The sequence below is a fragment of the Oncorhynchus clarkii genome, chromosome 24 (genome assembly GCF_045791955.1).
Source record: "Oncorhynchus clarkii lewisi isolate Uvic-CL-2024 chromosome 24, UVic_Ocla_1.0, whole genome shotgun sequence".
NCBI classification, from domain to species: domain Eukaryota; kingdom Metazoa; phylum Chordata; class Actinopteri; order Salmoniformes; family Salmonidae; genus Oncorhynchus; species Oncorhynchus clarkii.
The window spans coordinates 39,153,628-39,178,002 of NC_092170.1; the positions used below are offsets into that span (position 1 = coordinate 39,153,628).

At 44.0% G+C, this 24,375-nt stretch overlaps 1 protein-coding gene across 1 annotated transcript in view; it reads left to right on the forward strand.

Annotated features, from left to right (window-relative positions):
* The first annotated feature begins 927 nt into the window (after positions 1-927).
* Positions 928-24,375, forward strand: part of LOC139383003 (phospholipase C, eta 1) — a 104,766-nt gene continuing 81,318 nt past the window's right edge. The window contains exon 1 of the mRNA XM_071127293.1: positions 928-1,018. Within this exon, the coding sequence (XP_070983394.1) occupies positions 940-1,018 (79 nt within the window). The 5' untranslated portion in view covers positions 928-939. The remainder of the gene's footprint in view (positions 1,019-24,375) is intronic.

The following is a 24,375-nucleotide window of genomic DNA, read 5'->3' on the forward strand; positions in this document are numbered from 1 at the left end:
TCTCCAAGCCCAGTTCAGACCAGCTCCCGTTCTGTCAGTCCCCTCCCACCTCCAAGCCCAGTCCAGACCAGCTCCCATTCTGTCAGTCCCCTCCCACCTCCAAGCCCAGTCCAGACCTGCTCGTCTCTTCCCACCTCCAAGCCCAGTCCAGACCAGGTCCCATTTGGCCACCCCTACTCTACCACTCTGTTTACTCCCCTTAACCCTCAGTCCCTTCCTTCCTTCCTTCCTTCCTTCCTTCCTTCCTTCCTTCCTTCCTCTCTTCTCATCATTCATCTCTCCTCCTCTCTCCTCCTGTTTTCCCACATGTTCCTGGTCCATCTCCCTGTGATTTACAGCCTCTGTCTACAGAGTTCAGGAACAGCTCCTGACAGGCTGGAGTGTCTGTTGTCAGCTGACCTAAGGGGAGGAGTCTGTCTACAGAGTTCAGGAGCAGCTCCTGACCGGCTGGGGTGTCTGGTGTCAGCTGACCTAAGGGGAGGAGTCTGTCTACAGAGTTCAGGAGCAGCTCCTCTGTATAGAGCAGAGTTCAGGGGTTAATAGGCCACACTTTAGCCTCTTTGAGGTGAAAGTGGAATTTCATTGTAAACGTTGTGAATGCTGTTTCTTCCTCACATCACATATAGGGCTGTCACGCCTGGTGCCCCCTATTCCACACAAAGTCAATTATTTCAGGAGCTACGCGAGTTGAATCAATCCATCACATTTTATAAAGTCTTTATTTTTTTTTTACATTGTCACAAAGTGTTTTACAGAAAATCAGCCTGAAGCCTCAAAGAGAAAGCAATGCAGAGGCAGAATCACAGTGAAAAGCTCCCTAGAAGGCAGGAACCCTAGAGAGGAACCAGGAAATACAAATCTTAAGCCTATGGTGGACTGTATTGTGTCCTGTCTCACGCTTTCCTCCTCCTTCACAGGTCTCCCATCCCTCCCGCCGTCATGAGTTCCTGGGTTGTGAACAGGAAAGGAGGGCCGCAGTACTGCCATCACTTCCTCACGGACAACAGCATCTTTCATGGTGAGTGTCACACACACACACACACACACACACACACACATAAGCAAGCAAACAGTTCTCTATTTCTCTATGTCCACAGATATCTTAATTTGACCGGTTTGTTACAGCAGGACAATAATCTTACAATGACAGGAAATGTGAATTATTATGTGCATCGTGGGCCAGATCAAATGTCAACATCCATGAACGACGGTGTTGGACAGTGCTGGACGGTGCTGGACGGTGCTGGACGGTGCTGGACGGTGCTGGACGGTGCACACTGGGACATCACGTTTGCCTTCTCCTGCTCAGACATTGCAAGCATTAACCAAGGTCATGGACTGCCAACTGCCATCAGCCACCAGACTGCTATAACATATGATGTGGTTAGCTGATACAGAAAATACACTATATATACAAGAGTATGTGGACACCCCTTCAAATTAGTGGATTCAGCTATTTCATCCACACCCGTTGCTGACAGGTGTATAAAATTGAGCACATAGCCATGCAATCTCCATAGACAAAACGTTGACAGTAGAATGGCCTTACTGAAGAGCTCAGTGACTTTCAACGTGGCATCGTCATAGGATGCCACCTTTCCAACAAGTCAGTTAGTCAAATGTATGCCCTGCTAAAGCTTCCCCGGTCAACTGTAAGTGCTGTTATTGTGAAGTGGAAACATCGAGGAGCAACAACGGCTCAGCCGCGAAGTGGTAGGCCACACAAGCTCACAGAACGTTACTGCCGAGTCTTGAAGTGCGTAGTGTGTAAAAAATGGTCTGTCCTCAGTTGCAACACTCACTACTGAGTTCCAAACTGCCACTGGAAGCAACGTCAGCACAATAACTGTTTGTCGGGAGCTTCATGAAATGGGTTTCTATGACCGAGCAGCCGCACACAAGACAAGATCCCCATGCGCAATGCCAAGGGTCTGCTGGAGTTGGTGTAAAGCTCACAGCCATTGGACTCTGGAGCAGTGGAAACGCGTATTCGTGAGTGATGAATTACGCTTCACCATCTGGCAGTCCGACGGATTAATCTGGGTTTGGCGGATGCCATGAGAACACTACCTGCCCGATTGCATAGTGCCAACTGTAAAGTTTGGTGGAGGAGAAATAATGGTCTGGGGCTGTTTTTCATGGTTCAGGCCCTTTAGTTCCAGTGAAGGGAAATCTTAATGCTAGAGCATACAATGACATTCTAGAAGATTCTGTTCCTCCAACTTTGTGGCAACATGCATGACAATGCCCCCGAGCTCCATACAGAAATGGTTTGTTGAGTTCGGTGTGGGAGAACTTGACTGGCCTGCACAGAGCCCTGACCTCAACCCCATTGAACACCTTTGGGATGAATTGGAACGCCGACTGTGAGTCAGGCCTAATCACCCAACATCAGTGCCCGACCTCACTAATACTCTTGTGGCTGAATGGAAGCAAGTCCCACAGCAATGTTCCAACATCTAGTGAAAAGCCTTCCCAGAAGAGTGGAGGCTGTTATAGCAGCAAAGGGGGGGGGGGGGGGGAACTCCATATGAATGCCCATGATTTTGGAATGAGATGTTCGACGAGCAGGTGTCCACATACTTTTGGTCATGTAGTGTACCTATCCAGGCGTGGTCAGTAGCCGTGCATGGGTAAAATCACTGGGGATGTCAAGCCAGAAAAAAAACGTATTACAACCTATGTGTTACCGTTATATATATAGGCATAAGGCGGCAGAATTAATTCAACCACACCTTTGTTTCATCACAAAACCAGATAGCAACCTCTGTCCAGTGAAATGTTGTCGTTTTTGTTGTCCTAGGCTACCTGGCTAAAATACCTGCTCGCTAGTCTAACTTCCTTTCATGGTAACAATGCACCAGGCCAGCTAGTTAACATTAGCCTACTACATTTAGCCACATATTGAACTCCCATCCTCTCAGGCCAGTGGCACAATATATGAATATATGGTTTGATCAAAATCACCATTATAATCATTTGCCAGTACGGAGCATTAAGTCTAAATCCCTATCTCCATCCATGGCTAATTTAGGAAGGGGATGGTGTTAGCTAGCTAGCTAACCACGGGACGACAATGACCCAACGAGATGCAACAATTAAAGTTTTTTCTGTAAATGACGTTCTGCTTTTGATGTGATGTGATTGGTGTGAAGCCAAATCCAAACTGGCTTCCCTTGACATGTTGTTTTTGATGTGCGCCAGGACCAATCACAGTTGAGCTCACTCAGTTTAGCTCAACACTGATTGGCTATTATTATTTTTTTTTATCAAGGGAGGTCAAATGCTCGCTGGCTTCCCTTGCATTCAACGCTACGGGTTGCAACAATGTCCCACTCTTTCTGATCAGACAGCAGCAGATAGGTAGGCTACACATACTGAGAAAGAGGGGCACTGTTTTACTTGCTAGGTTACTTTCTCCAGTGAGATACATGCAGCCTCTTGCAAGTTGACGGAAAAACAATGAAACACAGAGAAAGGAAAGATACATTATTTTATGTGTTGTTTTTTAAAAATGTATAGGTCTATTTTTGGGGAAGCCTGGCTTCCTTTGGCATCCATGAGTACATGCCATTGGGCATTGTAAGCTCTGGCATGTGTCAGCAACACCTGGGCAGAGGAACACACCCCACAGGCAAAAGGATCTGCTGCATATGTCAGATCAATCTGAAATTACCATAAACATTTCAACTGAGCTACATGGATCTTCAGCCCAAACAATAAATCCTCCAGAACAGGGGTATACGCAATGCCGTATAAGATATAAAATATTTAATATTAAAAAAAGATATGTCCTCTCACTGTCAACTGTGTTTATTTTCAGCAAACTTAACACGTGTAAAATATTTGTATGAACATAACAACATTCAACAACTGAGACATAAACTGAACAAGTTCCACAGACATGTGACTGACAGAAATTGAATAATGTAGAGAAGTTACACATGTCAGAAATAGCGATAAAATCAATCACTTACCTTTGATGATCTTCATATGGTTGCACTCACATGACTCCCATTTACTCAATAAATGTTTGTTTTGTTCGATAAAGTCTCCTCTTATTGTCCAAAAACCTCAGTTTTGTTTGTGCGTTTAGTTCAGTAATCCTGAAGGCTCAAAGGCAGTCACAACAGGCATTCGAAAAATCAGAAAAGAATCAGTAAAGTTCGTAGAAACATGTCAAATGATGTTTATAATCAATCCTCAGGTTGTTTTTAGTCATATTAATCAATAATACTTCAACCAAACAAAAGCTTTGTCAATATAAAAGGAAAACAAGATAGGCGCGCTCTCGGTCGAGCGTATGAAAAACCTCTGGGACACTGCAGTGTCCACTCATTCAGAGTGGTCTTACTCCCTCATTTTTCAGAGTACAAACCTGAAACAATTTCTAAAGACTGGTGACATCTAGTGGAAGCCATAGGAAATGCAATTTGAGTCCTAAGTCAATGGAATCTGTATAGGCAGTCAATGGAAAACTACAAACATAAAAATATCCCACTTCCTGGATGGATTTGTCCTACTATTTCAGTTATGTTATACTCAGACATTATTTTAACAGTTTTAGAAACTTTGGAGTGTTTTCTATCCAAATCGACTAATTATACGCATACCCTAGCTTCTCGGCCTGAGTAGCAGGCTGTTTACTTTGGGCACACTTTTCATCTGGAGGTGAAAATAGTGTTCCCTACCCTAGTGAGGTTAAACCCTTTACAGTGAAGATCTGTGAAAATGATATTTGAAAGACAGGATCCTGAAAAAGGAACGTTTCTTTTTTTTGCTGAGTTTATATAATATATTTTTTTTCTTATTTTTCTTTTTTCCAACGGGCTATACATTTGGGTGCCAAAAATGCAAAAAAAAAAATTAAACCATCTAGTGTTCTGCGAAATAACAACACAATGTCAAATACAGGTAGCTTAGTCAAATAATTAACATCCAATCACATTAACCATTACTCATCCAATCACATTAACCGTTACTCATCCAATCACATTAACCGTTACTCTGTCACAGGAAACCTTCACTCTTGCGCAGACATTTAGAAATAAAACATGACAATTTGAAAAACAAGCCACAAGTTTTTTTGAGTAGTAAGACATGTATAAAAGCAACAGATACCATTAATAAGAAGGGTCTAGAAACGTCTTATATGGTGAGCTACCGAGTGGCTAGGACAGGCAAGCCCCATACTATGGTGGAGGTGTGGCTAGGACAGGCAAGCCCCATACTATTGTGGAGGTGTGGCTAGGACAGGCAAGCCCCATACTATTGTGGAGGAGTGGCTAGGACAGGCAAGCCCCATACTATTGTGGAGGAGTGGCTAGGACAGACAAGCCCCATACTATTGTGGAGGAGTGGCTAGGACAGACAAGCCCCATACTATTGTGGAGGACTGGCTAGGACAGGCAAACCCCATACTATTGTGGAGGAGTGGCTAGGACAGACAAGCCCCATACTATTGTGGAGGAGTGGCTAGGACAGACAAGCCCCATACTATTGTGGAGGACTGGCTAGGACAGGCAAACCCCATACTATTGTGGAGGAGTGGCTAGGACAGACAAGCCCCATACTATTGTGGAGGACTGGCTAGGACAGGCAAGCCCCATACTATTGTGGAGGACTTAATTCTTCCTGCTGCTGTAGATATGACTGGGACAATGTTGGGGGAAAAGGACAAAGAAACGATACAGACTGTGTCTTCATCAAACAACACTGTTTCACGACGCATCAGAGACATGGCAGGAGGTGTTTTGAAACAATTACTGCTTCGCATACAAGCCAGTGAATTACATGCCTTAAAGCTGGATGAGTCAACAAAAGTGGCAGGCCTGACACAGCTCCTGATATGTGTCTGTTATCTTTATGGGGGGGTCAATGGAATCTGTGTAGGCAGTCAATGGAAAACTATAAACATAAAAAAATCCCACGTCCTGGATGGATTTGTCTCAGGTTTTCGCCTACTATTTCAGTTCTGTTATACTCATAGACTGCTTACATGATGACGAGTTTCTCACACGACTGGCCTATCTCGGTGATGTTTTTCTCTCGCCTGAATGATCTGAATTTAGAATTACAGGGACTTTCCCCAACTATATTCAATGTGCGGGACAAAATTGAGGCTATAATTAAGAAGTTGGAGCTCTTCTCTGTCTGCATTAACAAGGACAACACACAGGTCTTTCCATCATTGTATGATTTTTTTGTGTGCAAATTAACTCAACCTTACGGACAATGTCAAATGTGATATAGCGAAGCACCTGAGTGAGTTGGGTCTTTGTCACTTCCCACAAGCCGGGTTGTGACAAAAACTCACACTCATTCTTATGTTTAATAAATGTATCATATAGTGTGTGTGCGTGTGGCAGGCTTACAAGGATGGCAAAAAACAAAATTTGAGAGTGTGCTGACCCTGGTGCTAGAGGGGGGTACAGCTGGAGGTTAAATGTTTGAAGGGGGACTGGGCTATAACAACTTTGGGAACCACTGCCCTAACAGAATAATGTTGAACCTTGGCTTGAAGCGGAATTACAGCAATTATACACTTGGAGTAGATGAGAGATGACAGTGTGTGGAAATGACCATGTATTTCTCATCAAACAGACTACCCACTGGGCACAGACGTCATTTCAACATCTAGTTTTTATTTACATTTCGTTGAGTTGTCAACTAACGTGAATTCAACGTGAAATACCATTGGATTTAGGTTAGAAGTTGGGTGAATAAAATGCGAAATTCCCTTACCATGATTACTTTTTTATAATCCGTTGATGAATGTTGAATTGTTTTGTTGAAATGACGTGGAAACAACATTGATTCGACCAATTTTTGCCCGATGGGTAGCTAGTGAGGCTTCATAATATTATAATTATCACAGTGATAATCTATTCTTCAATTCAAACCGTAAAGCTGGTAGCCTTCTAATGAGCAAATATATTAGTCAAGCGAGGAAAATTACTCGGTGATTGTTTGACGAAGCCCCTGGGCAATATCCTTTCCACTCAGAAGCCTGCACTTAAAAAGAAAAACAATCATAGGCTGAATGGCCAATTTATGGGTGATGTGTTTCCTATTGGTGAAATAGTTTACATCTTTGGAGATGCAGCAGTGGTAGGGCACACGCGGTAATAATATCACCCATGCGTAATAGAAAGCAGAGAGAGAGTGAGTACAAATAATAAATAAACAGTTTCCCTTCTCCAGAACTGACGTTAACACCAGAACGCCCCATCGCATTCCGCGCTCCCCACGTCAGAGCCGGTGACATGAGAGGTAGTGGAACGTCTGTCAAAAACACAAGTTCAACTTTTCCATTCTTGATTCCACCGGAACACAATCTTAAGACTTAAATGCAACTCGATGTCAAATCACACTGAACTATCTTTCATCAATTAGTCTACCTGGCCAACATCCTGTGAAAGATTTTTGTTCATAGACTATCTGAAATTTGGTTAGTATATTTTGAGTCCCTCGCGAGGTCGTAGACCTTTACGCTTTTCAGTAGCTCCGCGTATATGACAGCCCCACTCACCCCCTCGCCAGGCTATCGCGTAAATATGTCAAGAAAATGGGTTTATCGCATTTTTCGCTCTGCGCGACTGATGTGAGGATTGTAACACCCTCCATCGCCTTCGCTCTCTCTGCGCAGAGAGATAAGCGGAGACATGCGTGTTTATGTTGCGCAGGAGAGATAAGCAAGCAGGTTTTGTGGAGCGTTCAGAGAGACTGTTTCTGTCAGTTCAGTTCATCTCTGGGTCGTTTGGCGACTGTGTGACACGGATGAAAACATGCGTTCCATTTGGACTAAGAGCAGCATGGGGGTAATTTCAGACCAACATATGGGATTTCACGCCTGGGCAACTATTGTACCTTACTGGAGACTATCTAATGGAAATGATGTCCAAAGTGGATGAACGGACAAAAAAACGAATTGAGAGCACTACCTCAAAACAGTATCGCTCCCTCTTTATCCAAAGCTATGCAAGCACAAAATTAGTCTTAAATGGCTGAACTCGAAGTATCCAACAATCTCAGTTTTGAGAAGGGTAAGCTTCTACTAAATTCTACTGGATTTCAATGTATGTGTAATGGTATACTAGGTGATGAGGGGCGAGGGTGTATTATCAAAATGTAGCCTATGTTTAAACCTGGACTGTCTTCTGAATGAGTTGCTCCATTCCTAAATTCTTAATTTGACTTTTGATATGCCTGTGCTTTGCTGGTTTTCTGAGGCTGTCATTGTGAGTGTGATAAATAAGCATTTGTTATGCATAGGTCTGGGGGGGAAAAAATCACTACATTGTTGTGAGTGCAACATCAAAGCCCATGCTTTAATGTCTTTACTATGTAGCCAATTTGTTAAAAAAAAATAACGCTTTTTTTTGTTGGTATGATCCTAGGAAGTTCTCAATTTGACTCATACATTCATGTTGGGAGTGTTTTTGTCTTGCCAGGAAATATGTCTTTGTAGAACAGTAGGCAATGGAACCCGAGAGCGCACGCCCACTCCTCGGGAGTGAGAGGCAGCGGATGAAGAGAGCTGTCAGTGGTGCTGCATCCGATTGCCTTCTGTTCCCTGCAGGCTGTCTGTCTGTCGCGAGGGGGCAGAACATCCGCTTTTTTTCCGGGCTTATCTGACAAGAGTTGCATGTGCTTTTGTTGATACAGTTAGATACACATTCATTTTGCCAATGTGAACCAAAATAAATTGTGTAGGCTAACCATTCAGCTATTTTAATCAAATTTTCTTCAGTGTTTTATTTTTAAAACGGAACACTTATGTCTGTAGGGAGAACATATTCAGGTGTAGTCTGGGAAAAAACATCATCCCTGGCATTTCTAACACACTGGCCCTTTTCCCCCCTCCCTTAAGGCCCCCACCCACATAAACCTAAATTAGACTGGCCCTTTCCCCCCTCCCTTAAGGCCCCCACCCACATAAACCTAAATTAGACTGGCCCTTTCCCCCCTCCCTTAAGGCCCCCACCCACATAAACCTAAATTAGACTGGCCCTTTCCCCCCTCCCTTAAGGCCCCCACCCACATAAACCTAAATTAGACTGGCCCTTTCCCCCCTCCCTTAAGGCCCCCACCCACATAAACCTAAATTAGACTGGCCCTTTCCCCCCTCCCTTAAGGCCCCCACCCACATAAACCTAAATTAGACTGGCCCTTTCCCCCCTCCCTTAAGGCCCCCACCCACATAAACCTAAATTAGACTGGCCCTTTCCCCCCTCCCTTAAGGCCCCCACCCACATAAACCTAAATTAGACTGGTCCACTGGCCAAAAGATTGACCAGTCCGCCCATAAACATAAATTAGTTTAAAAGGGCTCAGAACATTAATCTGCCTAATAATGTAACCCTCTCTAGCCAGAGGAGATTAATCTGCCTAATAATGTAACCCTCTCTAGCCAGAGGAGATTAATCTGCCTAATAATGTAACCCTCTCTAGCCAGAGGAGATTAATCTGCCTAATAATGTAACCCTCTCTAGCCAGGGGAGATTCATCTGCCTAATGATGTAACCCTCTCTAGCCAGAGGAGATTAATCTGCCAAATACTGTAACCCTCTCTAGCCAGAGGAGATTAATCTGCCTAATAATGTAACCCTCTCTAGCCAGAGGAGATTCATCTGCCTAATAATGTAACCCTCTCTAGCCAGAGGAGATTAATCTGCCTAATAATGTAACCCTCTCTAGCCAGAGGAGATTAATCTGCCTAATAATGTAACCCTCTCTAGCCAGAGGAGATTAATCTGCCTAATAATGTAACCCTCTCTAGCCAGGGGAGATTCATCTGCCTAATAATGTAACCCTCTCTAGCCAGAGGAGATTCATCTGCCTAATAATGTAACCCTCTCTAGCCAGAGGAGATTCATCTGCCTAATAATGTAACCCTCTCTAGCCAGAGGAGATTCATCTGCCTAATAATGTAACCCTCTCTAGCCAGAGGAGATTCATCTGCCAAATACTGTAACCCTCTCTAGCCAGAGGAGATTCATCTGCCTAATAATGTAACCCTCTCTAGCCAGAGGAGATTAATCTGCCTAATAATGTAACCCTCTCTAGCCAGATGAGATTCATCTGCCTAATGATGTAACCCTCTCTAGCCAGAGGAGATTCATCTGACTAATAATGTAACCCTCTCTAGCCAGAGAAGATTCATCTGACTAATAATGTAACCCTCTCTAGCCAGGGGAGATTCATCTGCCTAATAATGTAACCCTCTCTAGCCAGAGGAGATTCATCTGACTAATAATGTAACCCTCTCTAGCCAGAGGAGATTAATCTGCCAAATACTGTAACCCTCTCTAGCCAGAGGAGATTCATCTGCCTAATAATGTAACCCTCTCTAGCCAGAGGAGATTCATCTGCCTAATAATGTAACCCTCTCTAGCCAGAGGAGATTAATCTGCCTAATAATGTAACCCTCTCTAGCCAGAGGAGATTAATCTGCCAAATACTGTAACCCTCTCTAGCCAGAGGAGATTCATCTGCCTAATAATGTAACCCTCTCTAGCCAGAGGAGATTCATCTGCCAAATACTGTAACCCTCTCTAGCCAGAGGAGATTCATCTGCCTAATAATGTAACCCTCTCTAGCCAGAGGAGATTAATCTGCCTAATAATGTAACCCTCTCTAGCCAGATGAGATTCATCTGCCTAATGATGTAACCCTCTCTAGCCAGAGGAGATTCATCTGACTAATAATGTAACCCTCTCTAGCCAGAGAAGATTCATCTGACTAATAATGTAACCCTCTCTAGCCAGGGGAGATTCATCTGCCTAATAATGTAACCCTCTCTAGCCAGAGGAGATTCATCTGACTAATAATGTAACCCTCTCTAGCCAGAGGAGATTCATCTGCCTAATAATGTAACCCTCTCTAGCCAGAGGAGATTCATCTGCCTAATAATGTAACCCTCTCTAGCCAGAGGAGATTCATCTCCCTAATAATGTAACCCTCTCTAGCCAGAGGAGATTCATCTGACTAATAATGTAACCCTCTCTAGCCAGAGGAGATTCATCTGCCTAATAATGTAACCCTCTCTAGCCAGAGGAGATTCATCTGCCTAATAATGTAACCCTCTCTAGCCAGAGGAGATTCATCTGCCTAATAATGTAACCCTCTCTAGCCAGAGGAGATTCATTTGAGTATTAATGTAACCCTCTCTAGCCAGAGGAGATTCATCTGCCTAATAATGTAACCCTCTCTAGCCAGAGGAGATTCATCTGCCTAATAGTGTAACCCTCTCTAGCCAGAGGAGATTCATCTCCCTAATAATGTAACCCTCTCTAGCCAGAGGAGATTCATCTGACTAATAATGTAACCCTCTCTAGCCAGAGGAGATTCATCTGCCTAATAATGTAACCCTCTCTAGCCAGAGGAGATTCATCTGCCTAATAATGTAACCCTCTCTAGCCAGAGGAGATTCATCTGCCTAATAATGTAACCCTCTCTAGCCAGAGGAGATTCATTTGAGTATTAATGTAACCCTCTCTAGCCAGAGGAGATTCATCTGCCTAATAATGTAACCCTCTCTAGCCAGAGGAGATTCATCTGCCTAATAGTGTAACCCTCTCTAGCCAGAGGAGATTCATCTGACTAATAATGTAACCCTCTATAGCCAGGGGAGATTCATCTGCCTAATAATGTAACCCTCTCTAGCCAAAGGAGATTAATCTGCCTAATGATGTAACCCTCTCTAGCCAGAGGAGATTCATCTGACTAATAATGTAACCCTCTCTAGCCAGAGGAGATTAATCTGATGAACAATGTAACCCTCTCTAGCCAGAGGAGATTCATCTGCTGAATAATGTAACCCTCTCTAGCCAGAGGAGATTAATCTGCCTAATAATGTAACCCTCTCTAGCCAGAGGAGATTAATCTGCCAAATACTGTAACCCTCTCTAGCCAGAGGAGATTCATTTGAGTAATAATGTAACCCTCTCTAGCCAGAGGAGATTCATCTGCCTAATAATGTAACCCTCTCTAGCCAGAGGAGATTCATCTGCCTAATAATGTAACCCTCTCTAGCCAGAGGAGATTAATCTGCCTAATAATGTAACCCTCTCTAGCCAGAGGAGATTCATCTGCCTAATAATGTAACCCTCTCTAGCCAGAGGAGATTCATCTGCCTAATAATGTAACCCTCTCTAGCCAGAGGAGACTTGTGCACATCGAAGGCCACCAGCATTCCGTGACGTGTATTGAAGGGTGAAAGCAAACTGTTGGTCATTCACACTTCACAGTTGATCAGCTTTCCAATATATTTCCCAAATGTATTGATCTCTAAAATGTTTATAAAGTAGCAGCAGTTATTATATGCTATAGTATCTGATGCTAGCCTAGGCCTGTAGGCTATAGTGTGTGATGCTAGCCTAGCCCTATAGGCTATAGTGTGTGATGCTAGTCTAGGCCTGTAGGCTATAGTGTGTGATGCTAGCCTAGCCCTATAGGCTATAGTTTGTGATGTTAGCCTAGGCCTGTAGGCTATAGTGTGTTATGCTAGCCTAGCCCTATAGGCTACAGTGGGGGATGCTATCCTAGCCCTATAGGCTACAGTGTGTGATGCTAGCCCTATAATCTATAGTGTGTGATGCTAGCCTAGCTCTATAGGCTATAGTGCCTGATGCTAGCCTAGCCCTATAGGCTATAGTATCTGATGCTAGCCTAGCCCTATAGGCTATAGTATCTGATGCTAGCCTAGGCCTATAGGCTATAGTGTGTGATGCTAGCCTAGCTCTATAGGCTATAGTACCTGATGCTAGCCTAGCCCTATAGGCTATAGTATCTGATGCTAGCCTAGCCCTATAGGCTATAGTATCTGATGCTAGCCTAGCCCTATAGGCTATAGTATCTGATGCTAGCCTAGGCCTGTAGGCTATAGTGGGTGATGCTAGCCTAGCCCTATAGGCTATAGTGTGTGATGCTAGCCTATGCCTGTAGGCTATAGTGGGTGATGCTAGCCGAGCTCTATAGGCTATAGTATCTGATGCTAGCCTAGCCCTTTAGGCTATAGTATCTTATGCTAGCCTAGCCCTATAGGCTATAGTATCTGATGCTAGCCTAGGCCTGTAGGCTATAGTGTGTGATGCTAGCCTATGCCTGTAGGCTATAGTGTGTGATGCTAGCCTAAGCCTGTAGGCTATAGTGTGTGATGTTTGCCTAGGCCTGTAGGCTATAGTGTGTTATGCTAGCCTAGCCCTATAGGCTACAGTGTGTGATGCTAGCCCTATAATATATAGTGTGTGATGCTAGCCTAGCTCTATAGGCTATAGTGCCTGATGCTAGCCTAGCCCTATAGGCTATAGTATCTGATGCTAGCCTAGCCCTATAGGCTATAGTATCTGATGCTAGCCTAGGCCTATAGGCTATAGTGTGTGATGCTAGCCTAGCTCTATAGGCTATAGTACCTGATGCTAGCCTAGCCCTATAGGCTATAGTATCTGATGCTAGCCTAGCACTATAGGCTATAGTATCTGATGCTAGCCTAGCCCTATAGGCTATAGTATCTGATGCTAGCCTAGGCCTGTAGGCTATAGTGGGTGATGCTAGCCTAGCCCTATAGGCTATAGTGTGTGATGCTAGCCTATGCCTGTAGGCTATAGTGGGTGATGCTAGCCAAGCTCTATAGGCTATAGTGTCTGATGCTAGCCTAGCCCTATAGGCTATAGTATCTTATGCTAGCCTAGCCCTATAGGCTATAGTATCTGATGCTAGCCTAGGCCTGTAGGCTATAGTGGGTGATGCTAGCCTAGCCCTATAGGCTATAGTGTGTGATGCTAGCCTATGCCTGTAGGCTATAGTGTGTGATGCTAGCCTAAGCCTGTAGGCTATAGTGGGTGATGCTAGCCTAGCCCTATAGGCTATAGTGTGTGATGCTAGCCTATGCCCGTAGGCTATAGTGTGTGATGCTAGCCTAAGCCTGTAGGCTATAGTGGGTGATGCTAGCCTAGCCCTATAGGCTATAGTGTGTGATGCTAGCCTAGCCCTATAGGCTATAGTATCTGCTGCTAGCCTAAGCCCTATAGGCTATAGTATCTGATGCTAGCCTCGGCCTGTAGGCTATAGTGGGTGATGCTAGCCTAACCCTATAGGCTATAGTGTGTGATGCTAGCCTAGTCCTGTAGGCTATAGTGGGTGATGCTAGCCTAGCCCTATGTTTTCTAACCCATAGTGATATACGGTATACTCCCATACTGTATACTGAGCTACAGACAGAAACACAAAGGGGACGTGTTCTATAGCTGCTGTTATGTGGTGAGTGGGTGCCCATGCCCCAGATTGGTAGCCCTTTTCTTCAGTCAAAGGACCACATCGCCTTCTATTGGCCTCATGGGTGGAATGGTTGTAAATATTTGACATAATTAATCGTAAATTAATAAACCTATAAAAAATTAATTAAACTTAAGAAAATCTGGTGTTTCTCTTTCAAACGGTGTTGTTATATTTCAGTCTTCTGTGATGTGTATACAATGTAGTATTGGGATGCAAACTCAAAATATAATACTAATGTAATATAAAATATTTTAACTCGATATCTGACATGGTACAGGTGCCTTCTTTTTTTAAGCCCATAACCATGTGTGTGGGATGGATACCTTTGTTTATACTTTTGCTTCAAAGTAGATTTGTTTAAGACTACTAAGGAACACTCCTGATAGATCCTGCAAAAATATCCTCTGTGTACAACATAAACACCAAATAATTCATGCTGAGCAGAATTAGGCCGCTAATTAAAAGGAAACAATTCCCAAACCTTCCATAACAAAGTCATCACCTACAGAGAGATGAACCTGGAGAAGAGTCCCCTAAGCAAGCTGGTCCTGGGCCTCTGTTCACAAACTCAAACAGGCCCCACAGATCCCCAGGACAGCAACACAATTAGACCCAAATAACGCAGAGAGTTCACAGTGGCAGAATACCTGATCAATGTGACTGACCCAAAATGTATAGTCTCAGTGAGAATACTCTTGCTATTGAGAAAAGCCACCGAAGGCAGACCTGGCTGTCAAGAGAAGACAGACTATGTGACACTGCTCACAAAATGAGGTGGAAACTGAGCTGCATTAGAGACACATATTTCCCTCAGATTACACAGACCCACAAAGAATTCGAAAAACAAACACAATTTGATAAACTCCCATATCTACAGAGTGAAATACCACAGTGTGCCATCACAGCAGCAAGATTTGTGACCTGCTGCCACAAGAAAAGGGCAACCAGTGAAGAACAAACACCATTGTAAATACAACCCATATTTATGTTTATTTATTTTCCCTTTTGTACTTTAACTAACTAACTTTAACTATTTGTACATCATTACAACACATATGACATTTTGGAACTTTTGTGAGTGTAATGTTTACTGTTCATTTTTATTGTTTATTTTGCTTTGGTTTATTATCTATTTCACTTGTTTTGGCAATGTAAACATATGTTTCCCATCAATAAAGACCCTTAAATTGAAATAGAAAATTGAACAGAGAGAGAGAGAGAGGGAGGGAGAGAGAGAGAGAGGAGGAGAGAGAGAGAGAGAGAGAGAGAGAGAGAGAGAGAGAGAGAGAGCGCAGTCACGTTCTGACCATAGTTATTTTGTGTTTTCCTTGTTTTGGTGTTGGTCAGGACATGAGCTGGGTGGGCATTCTATGTTGTGTGTCTAGTTTGTCCGTTTCTATGTATGGCCTGATATGGTTCTCAATCAGAGGCAGGTGTTAGTCATTGTCTCTGATTGGGAACCATATTTAGGTAACTTGTTTTGTGTTGGGGTTTGTGGGTGGTTGTTTCCTGTCTTTGTGTTCTCTGCACCAGATAGGACTGTTTTGGGTTTTGCCACGTTTGTTGTTTTTGTAATTGTGTTCATGTTTAGTTTCTCATATTAAAAACCATGAACTCTAACCACGCTGCATTTTGGTCCTCCTCTCCTTCGATGGAAGAAAACCATTACAATCGCTGTCTCCATCTCTCTTTCCATCTCTCTCTATCTCTCTTTCCATCTCTGTCTCTATCTCTCTCGATCTATCTATATCTACATCTCTATCTCTCTCTCTATATATCTGTCTCTGCGCTATCTCTCAATATATCTATATATCTGCTATGTCCTGACCTTAGTTCCTTTGTTTTGTCTTTGTTTATATGGTCAAGGCGTGAGTTGGGGTGGGCAGTCTATATTTGTTTTTCTATGTGTGGTTTCTGTGTTCGGCCTAGTATGGTTCTCAATCAGAGGCAGGTGTCGTTAGTTGTCTCTGATTGAGAATCATACTTAGGTAGCCTGGTTGTCTCTGATTGAGAATCATACTTAGGTAGCCTGGTTGTCTCTGATTGTGAATCATACTTAGGTAGCCTGGTTGTCTCTGATTGAGAATCATACTTAGGTAGCCTGGATTTCACTTCTGGTTTGTGGGTGTTTGTTTTCCGTGTCTGTGTTTGGTCCACACGGTACTGTTTCGGTTTTTGTTCGTTCACTTTATTGTTTTGTATTTCAGTGTTCAGTTCGTTTAATTAAATATTACAGAACACTTACCACGCTGCGCTTTGGTCCGATCCTTCTTCCACCTCTGAATGCCGTTACAATATCTCTCTCTGTGTCTCTATCTCTCCATCTCTCTCAATCTGTCTATATTCAACTCAAGGGGCTTTATTGGCAATGGAAACATATTTTTACATTGCCAAAGATAAACATTTGCACACAGAAGATTCAAAAGAATAAAGACAGTACGAATGTCATATGTTTTTATACAGTGTTGTAATGATGTACAAATGGTTAAAGTACAAAAGGGAAAATAAATAAGCATAAATATGGGTTGTATTTACAATGATGTTTGTTCTTCACTGGTTTACCTTTTGTTGTGGCAACAGGTCACAAATCTTGCTGCAGTGATGGCACACTGTGCTATTTCACCCAGTAGATATGGGAGTTTACCAAAATCGGGTTTCTATATCTCTCTCTCTCTATTGCTCTCTGTCTCTCTCTTTCTTTCCATCTCTGTCCCTTTCACCCTTCGCCAGCTGAGCTGACATCCTCATACCCTCTGTCATTCTCCTCTTTTCTCTTTATCTCTTTTTTAAAGCCACTCCTGCATTGTCTTGGCTGTGTGCTTAGGGCTGTTGTCCTGTTGGAAGGTGAACCTTCGCCCCAGGCTGAGGTCCTGAGAGATCTGGAGGATTGTGCCCGGTTTCCTCCAGGCGTGACACTTGGCATTTTGGCCAAGGAGTTTAATTTTGGTTTCATCAGACCAGGGAATCTTGTTTCTCATGGTCTAAGAGTCTTTAGGTACCTTTTTTGGCAAACTCCAAGTAGGCTGTCATGTGCCTTTAAATGAGGAGTGGCTTCCGCCTGGCCACTCTACCATAAAGGCCTGATTGGTAAAGTGCTACAGAGAAGGTTGTCCTTCTTGAAGGTTCTCCCATCTCCACAGATGAACTCTAGAGCTCTGTCAGAGTGACCATCGAGTTCTCGGTCACTTCCCTGACCACGGCCCTTCTCCCTCGATTGCTCAGTTTGACTGGATGGCCAGCTCTAGGAAGAGTCTTGGTGGTTCCAAACTTCTCCCATTTAAGAATGATGGAGGCCACTGTGGTCTTGGAGACCTTCAATGCTGCAGAAATGTTATGTTACTTTTCCTAGCTTGGTTTTTGTCCCATAGTTGACCGTGGATGTCAGAGCAAAAACCTTATGGCGTATTGAGTGTAGATTGATGAGGAGAAAAACAAATGTAATCCATTTTGGAATAAGGCTGTAATGCAACAAAATGTGTTAAAAGTCAAGGGGTCTGAATACTTTCCAGAGGCACTGTATGCATATGGGTTTTGTGTTTGTGTGTTTTCATGCATTTTTCGCTGGCCGTGTGTGTATCTTCGTTTAAGCTACCCAGTGGTTCTACCTTCAACCAAATGGGTTCTACCTGGAACTAAAATGATTCTACACGGAACCCCAAAGGGTTCTACCTGGAACCAAAAGGGTTCTACAAAAAAGAGAGAGAGAGAGTTCGGTGGTCTGTAGTGTGATATTTTAGAGATTTTCAGTCTGATCTTTGACTGTGATGATGGTAAGAGAAGAACATCTATGTTTCTAGGTTGTAAAAACTAGGGTCAGACGCAATAGGCTCCATATATGGTTGTCGTTTCACCAATTTCAACCCTCATCATGTGGAGTGGAAAGAACATGCGTCGCGTCACATTAGTCACACACTCTTAGAAGAATGGGTTCCAAAAGGGTTCTTCAGGTGTCCACATAGGAGAACCCAGTTTGGTTCCAGGTAAAACCGTTTTGTGTTCTGTGTACAACCCTCTGTGGAAAGGATTCTCCATTGAACCCCAAAGGGTTCTACCTGGAACCAAAATGATTATTTGTGGAACCCCTCTACCTGGAACCAAAAGGGTTCTTACCTGGAACCAAAATGATTCTACATGGAACCCCTAGATATAAACTTATTTTGTGGCAGACCACAGCTTATAGTGTACTACACTTTTCGTGTGATATAATACAATATCTACCTGTCTGTCTGTCTGTCTGCCTGTCTGTCTGTCTGTCTGTCTGTCTGTCTGTCTGTCTGTCTGTCTGTCTGTCTGTCTGTCTGTCTGTCTGTCTGTCTGCCTGTCTGTCTGTCTGTCTGTCTGTCTGTCTGTCTGTCTGTCTGTCTGCCTGTCTGTCTGTCTGTCTGTCTGTCTGTCTGTCTGTCTGTCTGTGTGCCTGTCTGTCTGTCTGTCTGTCTGTCTGTCTGTCTGCCTGTCTGCCTGTCTGTCTGTCTGTGTGCCTGTCTGTCTGTCTGTCTGCCTGCCTGTCTGTCTGTCTGTCTGTGTGTGCGTGAGATCTAGCTTTTTTACACATGAATTACTATCAATGTAAAACAGGACAAACATCAACAGAAATACAGACAGTACAACACCGTTCAGCTAATGGTCAGATGACAGTGACAGCTTGTCCCTGCACATCAACTTAGGACTGGAATAACAAACATTAAAGTAGTTAACCAAATAACCATCAGAAGCAGCATCCTTCAGTCATGGAATGAACCATACATTCATGTAGCTTACAGTCAGCTATTCACACTAAATGTAAATATGAACTTTCAGTGATCCTAAATATCCCCAATTACACCTATGTCTCGGTAGGCTACACTTCAAGTCATCACTTCAGGGCTGTTTAGTATATTATAGAAATAGGGAAATCCTTCAGCTCAAACCCTCCTATTGAATCACAAGCATTACACCGGTGTTGTACCGGTGTTGTACCGGTGTCGTACCGGTGTCGTATCGGTGTTGTACCGGTGTTGTATCGGTGTTGTACCAGTGTCGTACCGGTGTTGTCTTGGTGTTGTACCGGTGTTGTATCGGTGTTGTCTCGGTGTTGTATCGGTGTTGTCTCGGTGTTGTATCGGTGTTGTACCGGTGTCGTACCGGTGTTGTCTTGGTGTTGTATCGGTGTTGTATCGGTGTTGTACCGGTGTTGTATCGGTGTTGTACCGGTGTTGTATCGGTGTTGTACCGGTGTTGTATCGGTGTTGTATCGGTGTTGTACCGGTGTTGTACCGGTGTTGTCTCGGTGTTGTATCGGTGTTGTACGGGTGTTGTATCGGTGTTGTCTTGGTGTTGTATCGGTGTTGTACGGGTGTTGTACCGGTGTCGTACCGGTGTCGTACCGGTGTTGTACCGGTGTTGTATCGGTGTCGTACCGGTGTTGTACCGGTGTTGTACCGGTGTTGTACCGGTGTCGTATCGGTGTTGTACCGGTGTCGTATCGGTGTCGTACCGGTGTTGTATCGGTGTCGTACCGGTGTTGTACGGGTGTTGTATCGGTGTTGTCTTGGTGTTGTATCGGTGTTGTCTTGGTGTTGTACCGGTGTTGTACGGGTGTTGTACCGGTGTTGTATCGGTGTTGTACCGGTGTTGTCTTGGTGTCGTACCGGTGTCGTACCGGTGTCGTACCGGTGTTGTATCGGTGTTGTACCGGTGTCGTACCGGTGTTGTACCGGTGTTGTATCGGTGTTGTACCGGTGTGATATCGGTTGTACCGGGACACGGTGTCCTTTGCTCCCGCTTGCAAAGCAACGGCGGAAGCCGTTACCTGGTAGCCAATATCAGGGTGACAGTCACAGTGAGCACACGCATACAAGCAACAGTACACCCATCATCAGTACTTTTAATACAAAATAAATAATAGTCAGATTTATAATTGAAACTTTACAATTATTTGTGTGAAACTAATAGTGAAATACGACTCAGACTCATCCCCTGGCTTCGATACAGAAGACCGAACTCTCGCGGTATGGTAGTTACGTGGTAAGAAACGGAAGAATAAAAAACACAGCTCAATCAAAACCATTTAATCTATAGCAGAGAGCTTTTGACACGCCCACTCCATTCATTTTGACACACCTACTCCTTTCGACACACCCACTACTTTCCTTTTGACACACCCACTCCTTTCGACACACTCACTACTTCCCACACATCCACTTCTTTCCTTTTGACACATACTCCGGTCGCCATATTGGGTTGCAGCTACCCCCTTCTCCTCCTGTACCATACCTGTACCAGTATACGGTATTACAGGCAGTGCACACAATGGCCGCTGTTTCTTCCCAAACATTAGAACATAGATATAAAATACGCGAATAAAGTATTAGCGAATTCCCATAGTGAACGCTAGCCAAATGCTAACAAGTGCATCCGAACATTAACTAAATGCAAGGACAATCAACCCAGCTCATAGAGTTATACAAAAGGCTATTGTCTCTGCTGTAACCAAGAAGCTTGATATTGCAAGTTAGCCACCTAACGTGCTGCTCATCAGTGGATATATCAAGTGTTGTTCAACAGTGGATTATCAGTTTGCTCCAAATGCCGTTTGTAAACAAGCGCACCATGTAACTGGCTCAATTAAATTTTTTGTGAAGAAAATGAATGGAATGGTATTGAAAATCAATCCGTCGGTATTCAGAATAGCCCGGTATAGATAGGGCTTAGTCACCACTGTCTGGCCATGCTAGAGAGGATAGTATAGATAGGGCTTAGTCACCACTGTCTGGCCATGCTAGAGAGGATAGTATAGATAGGGCTTAGTCACCACTGTCTGGTCATGCTAGAGAGGATAGTATAGATAGGGCTTAGTCACTACTGTCTGGCCATGCTAGAGAGGATGGTATAGATAGGGCTTAGTCACTACTGTCTGGCCATGCTAGAGAGGATAGTATAGATAGGGTTTAGTCACCACTGTCTGGCCATGTTAGAGAGGATAGTATAGATAGGGCTTAGTCACTACTGTCTGGCCATGCTAGAGAGGATAGTATAGATAGGGCTTAGTCACTACTGTCTGGCCATGCTAGAGAGGATAGTATAGATAGGGCTTAGTCACCACTGTCTGGCCATGCTAGAGAGGATAGTATAGATAGGGCTTAGTCACTACTGTCTGGCCATGCTAGAGAGGATGGTATAGATAGGGCTTAGTCACTACTGTCTGGCCATGCTAGAGAAGATGGTATAGATAGGGCTTAGTCACCACTGTCTGGCCATGCTAGAGAGGATGGTATAGATAGGGCTTAGTCACTACTGTCTGGCCATGCTAGAGAGGATAGTATAGATAGGGCTTAGTCACTACTGTCTGGCTATGTTAGAGAGGATGGTATAGATAGGGCTTAGTCACCACTGTCTGGCCATGCTAGAGAGGATGGTATAGAAAGGGCTTAGTCACTACTGTCTGGCCATGCTAGAGAGGATAGTATAGATAGGGCTTAGTCACTACTGTCTGGCTATGTTAGAGAGGATGGTATAGATAGGGCTTAGTCACTACTGTCTGGCCATGTTAGAGAGGATAGTATAGATAGGGCTTAGTCACTACTGTCTGGCCATGCTAGAGAGGATAGTATAGATAGCCAGACAGTAGTGACTAAGCCCTATGTTAGAGAGGATGGAAATGCGGTGTATTTTCTAACCACACATTTTAATCAAACCACACAAACCCAAGTAAAAAAACATATTGCCACATTGTCCTATCTAATGTGTTTTCATTAAACACGAAGCTGGGATCCAATCCGGATGCCAGTAAACTGCATCTCAATGGGATATCAAACCCCTTAAGGACACTGGTGTGTACTGTTGTCTGTATTTAACCGAATACATGCACTCATACGCAAACCCACTAATGCTAACAGCCAGAACATTCACGGTGCACCTAGCTACACTCTCATGAATACACACACAGATCCTCTGTTAAGTCTCTATCCATTAGACCATAGGGTTGGTAGTGTAGTGTTATTATGACTGTTGCGTCATCACTTTTATCTTAACCCCACTTAACTCCCCAAGTGGGCCAGATTGACCCTATCTCTCTCTCTACTCTCGCTCTCTCTCTACTCTCTATCTCTCTCTCTCTCATTCTCTCTCTCTCTCTCTCTCTCTCTCTCTCTACTCTCTCTCTCTCTCTCACACACAAAAGGCCTTCAGAGCTTCAGAGAGAGAGAGGCAGGAGAGGAGAGAGAAGATGTGAGGAGAGAAAAAGAGCGTGGGATAGACAGATTGGGGCCAGGGGCCTGCTGTCACGGTGTGTCAATGACTGATTCAGAGTTCAGAGAGAGAGAGAGGGAGCTCTTGGAAGGAAATGTAATGGAGTTGGATGGCTAGTTGTTGTTGTTGAGTAGGTAATTTTAGTTAACCTTTATTTAACTAGGCAGGTCAGTTAAGAACAAAGGAGCAGAATGACAGATTTGTACCTTGTCAGCTCAGGGGATTCGAACTTGCACCTTTCGATAACTAGCCCAACGCTCTAACCACTAGGCTACCCTGCCGCCCTGTAATGGTCTACAGAGTCTCAGGTCTACGCCAGAGACGGTCAGATTCTCAGAGCTGGTTAGTCACAGGTTGTGGCTTTGTGTATAACGGCAGTGGACTCCGCGACTATGTTAGCTCTCTGAGCTAAAGAGACATGGACATGTTCTGTGGTCCGGTGGCGCGGTCAAACCCGTTCTCCCGTCCAGCTGTGGTAACCGTGACAACACTGCTTGCCCGTAGGGTCTACCATTTGGGCGGCTTCGTGGCTGTGCCATCGATACGTAGACTGGCTTCGCTAGGTGAGTGACAGACGTGTGTGTGTGTGAGAGTGCCAGGTCTGTGTGAGAGTGCCAGGTGAGCGTGAGAGTGCCAGGTGAGTGTAAGAGTGCCAGGTGTGTGTGAGAGTGCCAGGTGTGTGCGAGAGTGCCAGGTGTGTGAGAGTGCCAGGTGTGTGACAGACAGACAGGTGTGTGTGACAGTGAACGGTGTGTGAGAGAGTGACAGGTGTTTGACAGACAGACAGGTGTGTGTTAGGAAGAGGTGTGTTCTCTCATTGGTAATGGAGGCAGGTATTGTGAGTGGATTTAGCATATTTTAGAAACCTTTTTAAACCTTGAATACACTATATTTAGCATTTCCTGCTGTGCATGAACATGATCTACAATAACAGTGATCAAATTATGATCTGTATGCATGCAGACGATGGATGTGATTGGGGAGTGAGTTGTTTTCCCCAGGTACAGAGCTCTCCAGCATTTTAGCAGGCGTCCATGCTTAGATCTCACTAAGGAGACCTACAGTAACTAGTACTGAACCCACAGTCAGTAGACCTACAGTAACTAGTACTGAACCCACAGTCAGTAGACCTACAGTAACTAGTACTGCACCCACAGTCAGTAGACCTACAGTAACTAGTACTGAACCCACAGTCAGTATACCAATAGTAACTAGTACTAAACCCACAGTCAGTATACCAACAGTAACTAGTACTGAACCCACAGTCAGTAGACCAATAGTAACTAGTACTGAACCCACAGTCAGTAGACCTATAGTAACTAGTACTGAACCCACAGTCAGTAGACCTATAGTAACTAGTACTGAACCCACAGTCAGTAGACCTACATTAACTAGTACTGAACCCACAGTCAGTAGACCTACAGTAACTAGTACTGAACCCACAGTCAGTAGACCTACAGTAACTAGTACTGAACCCACAGTCAGTAGACCTATAGTAACTAGTACTGAACCCACAGTCAGTAGACCTATAGTAACTAGTACTGAACCCACAGTCAGTAGACCTATAGTAACTAGTACTGAACCCACAGTCAGTAGACCTATATTAACTAGTACTGAACCCACAGTCATTAAACCTACAGTAACTAGTACTGAACCCACAGTCAGTAGACCTATAGTAACTAGTACTAAATCCACAGTCAGTAGACCTACAGTAACTAGTACTGAACCCACAGTCAGTAGACCTACAGTAACTAGTACTGAACCCACAGTCAGTAGACCTATAGTAACTAGTACTGAACCCACAGTCAGTAGACCTATAGTAACTAGTACTGAACCCACAGTCAGTATACCTATAGTAACTAGTACTGA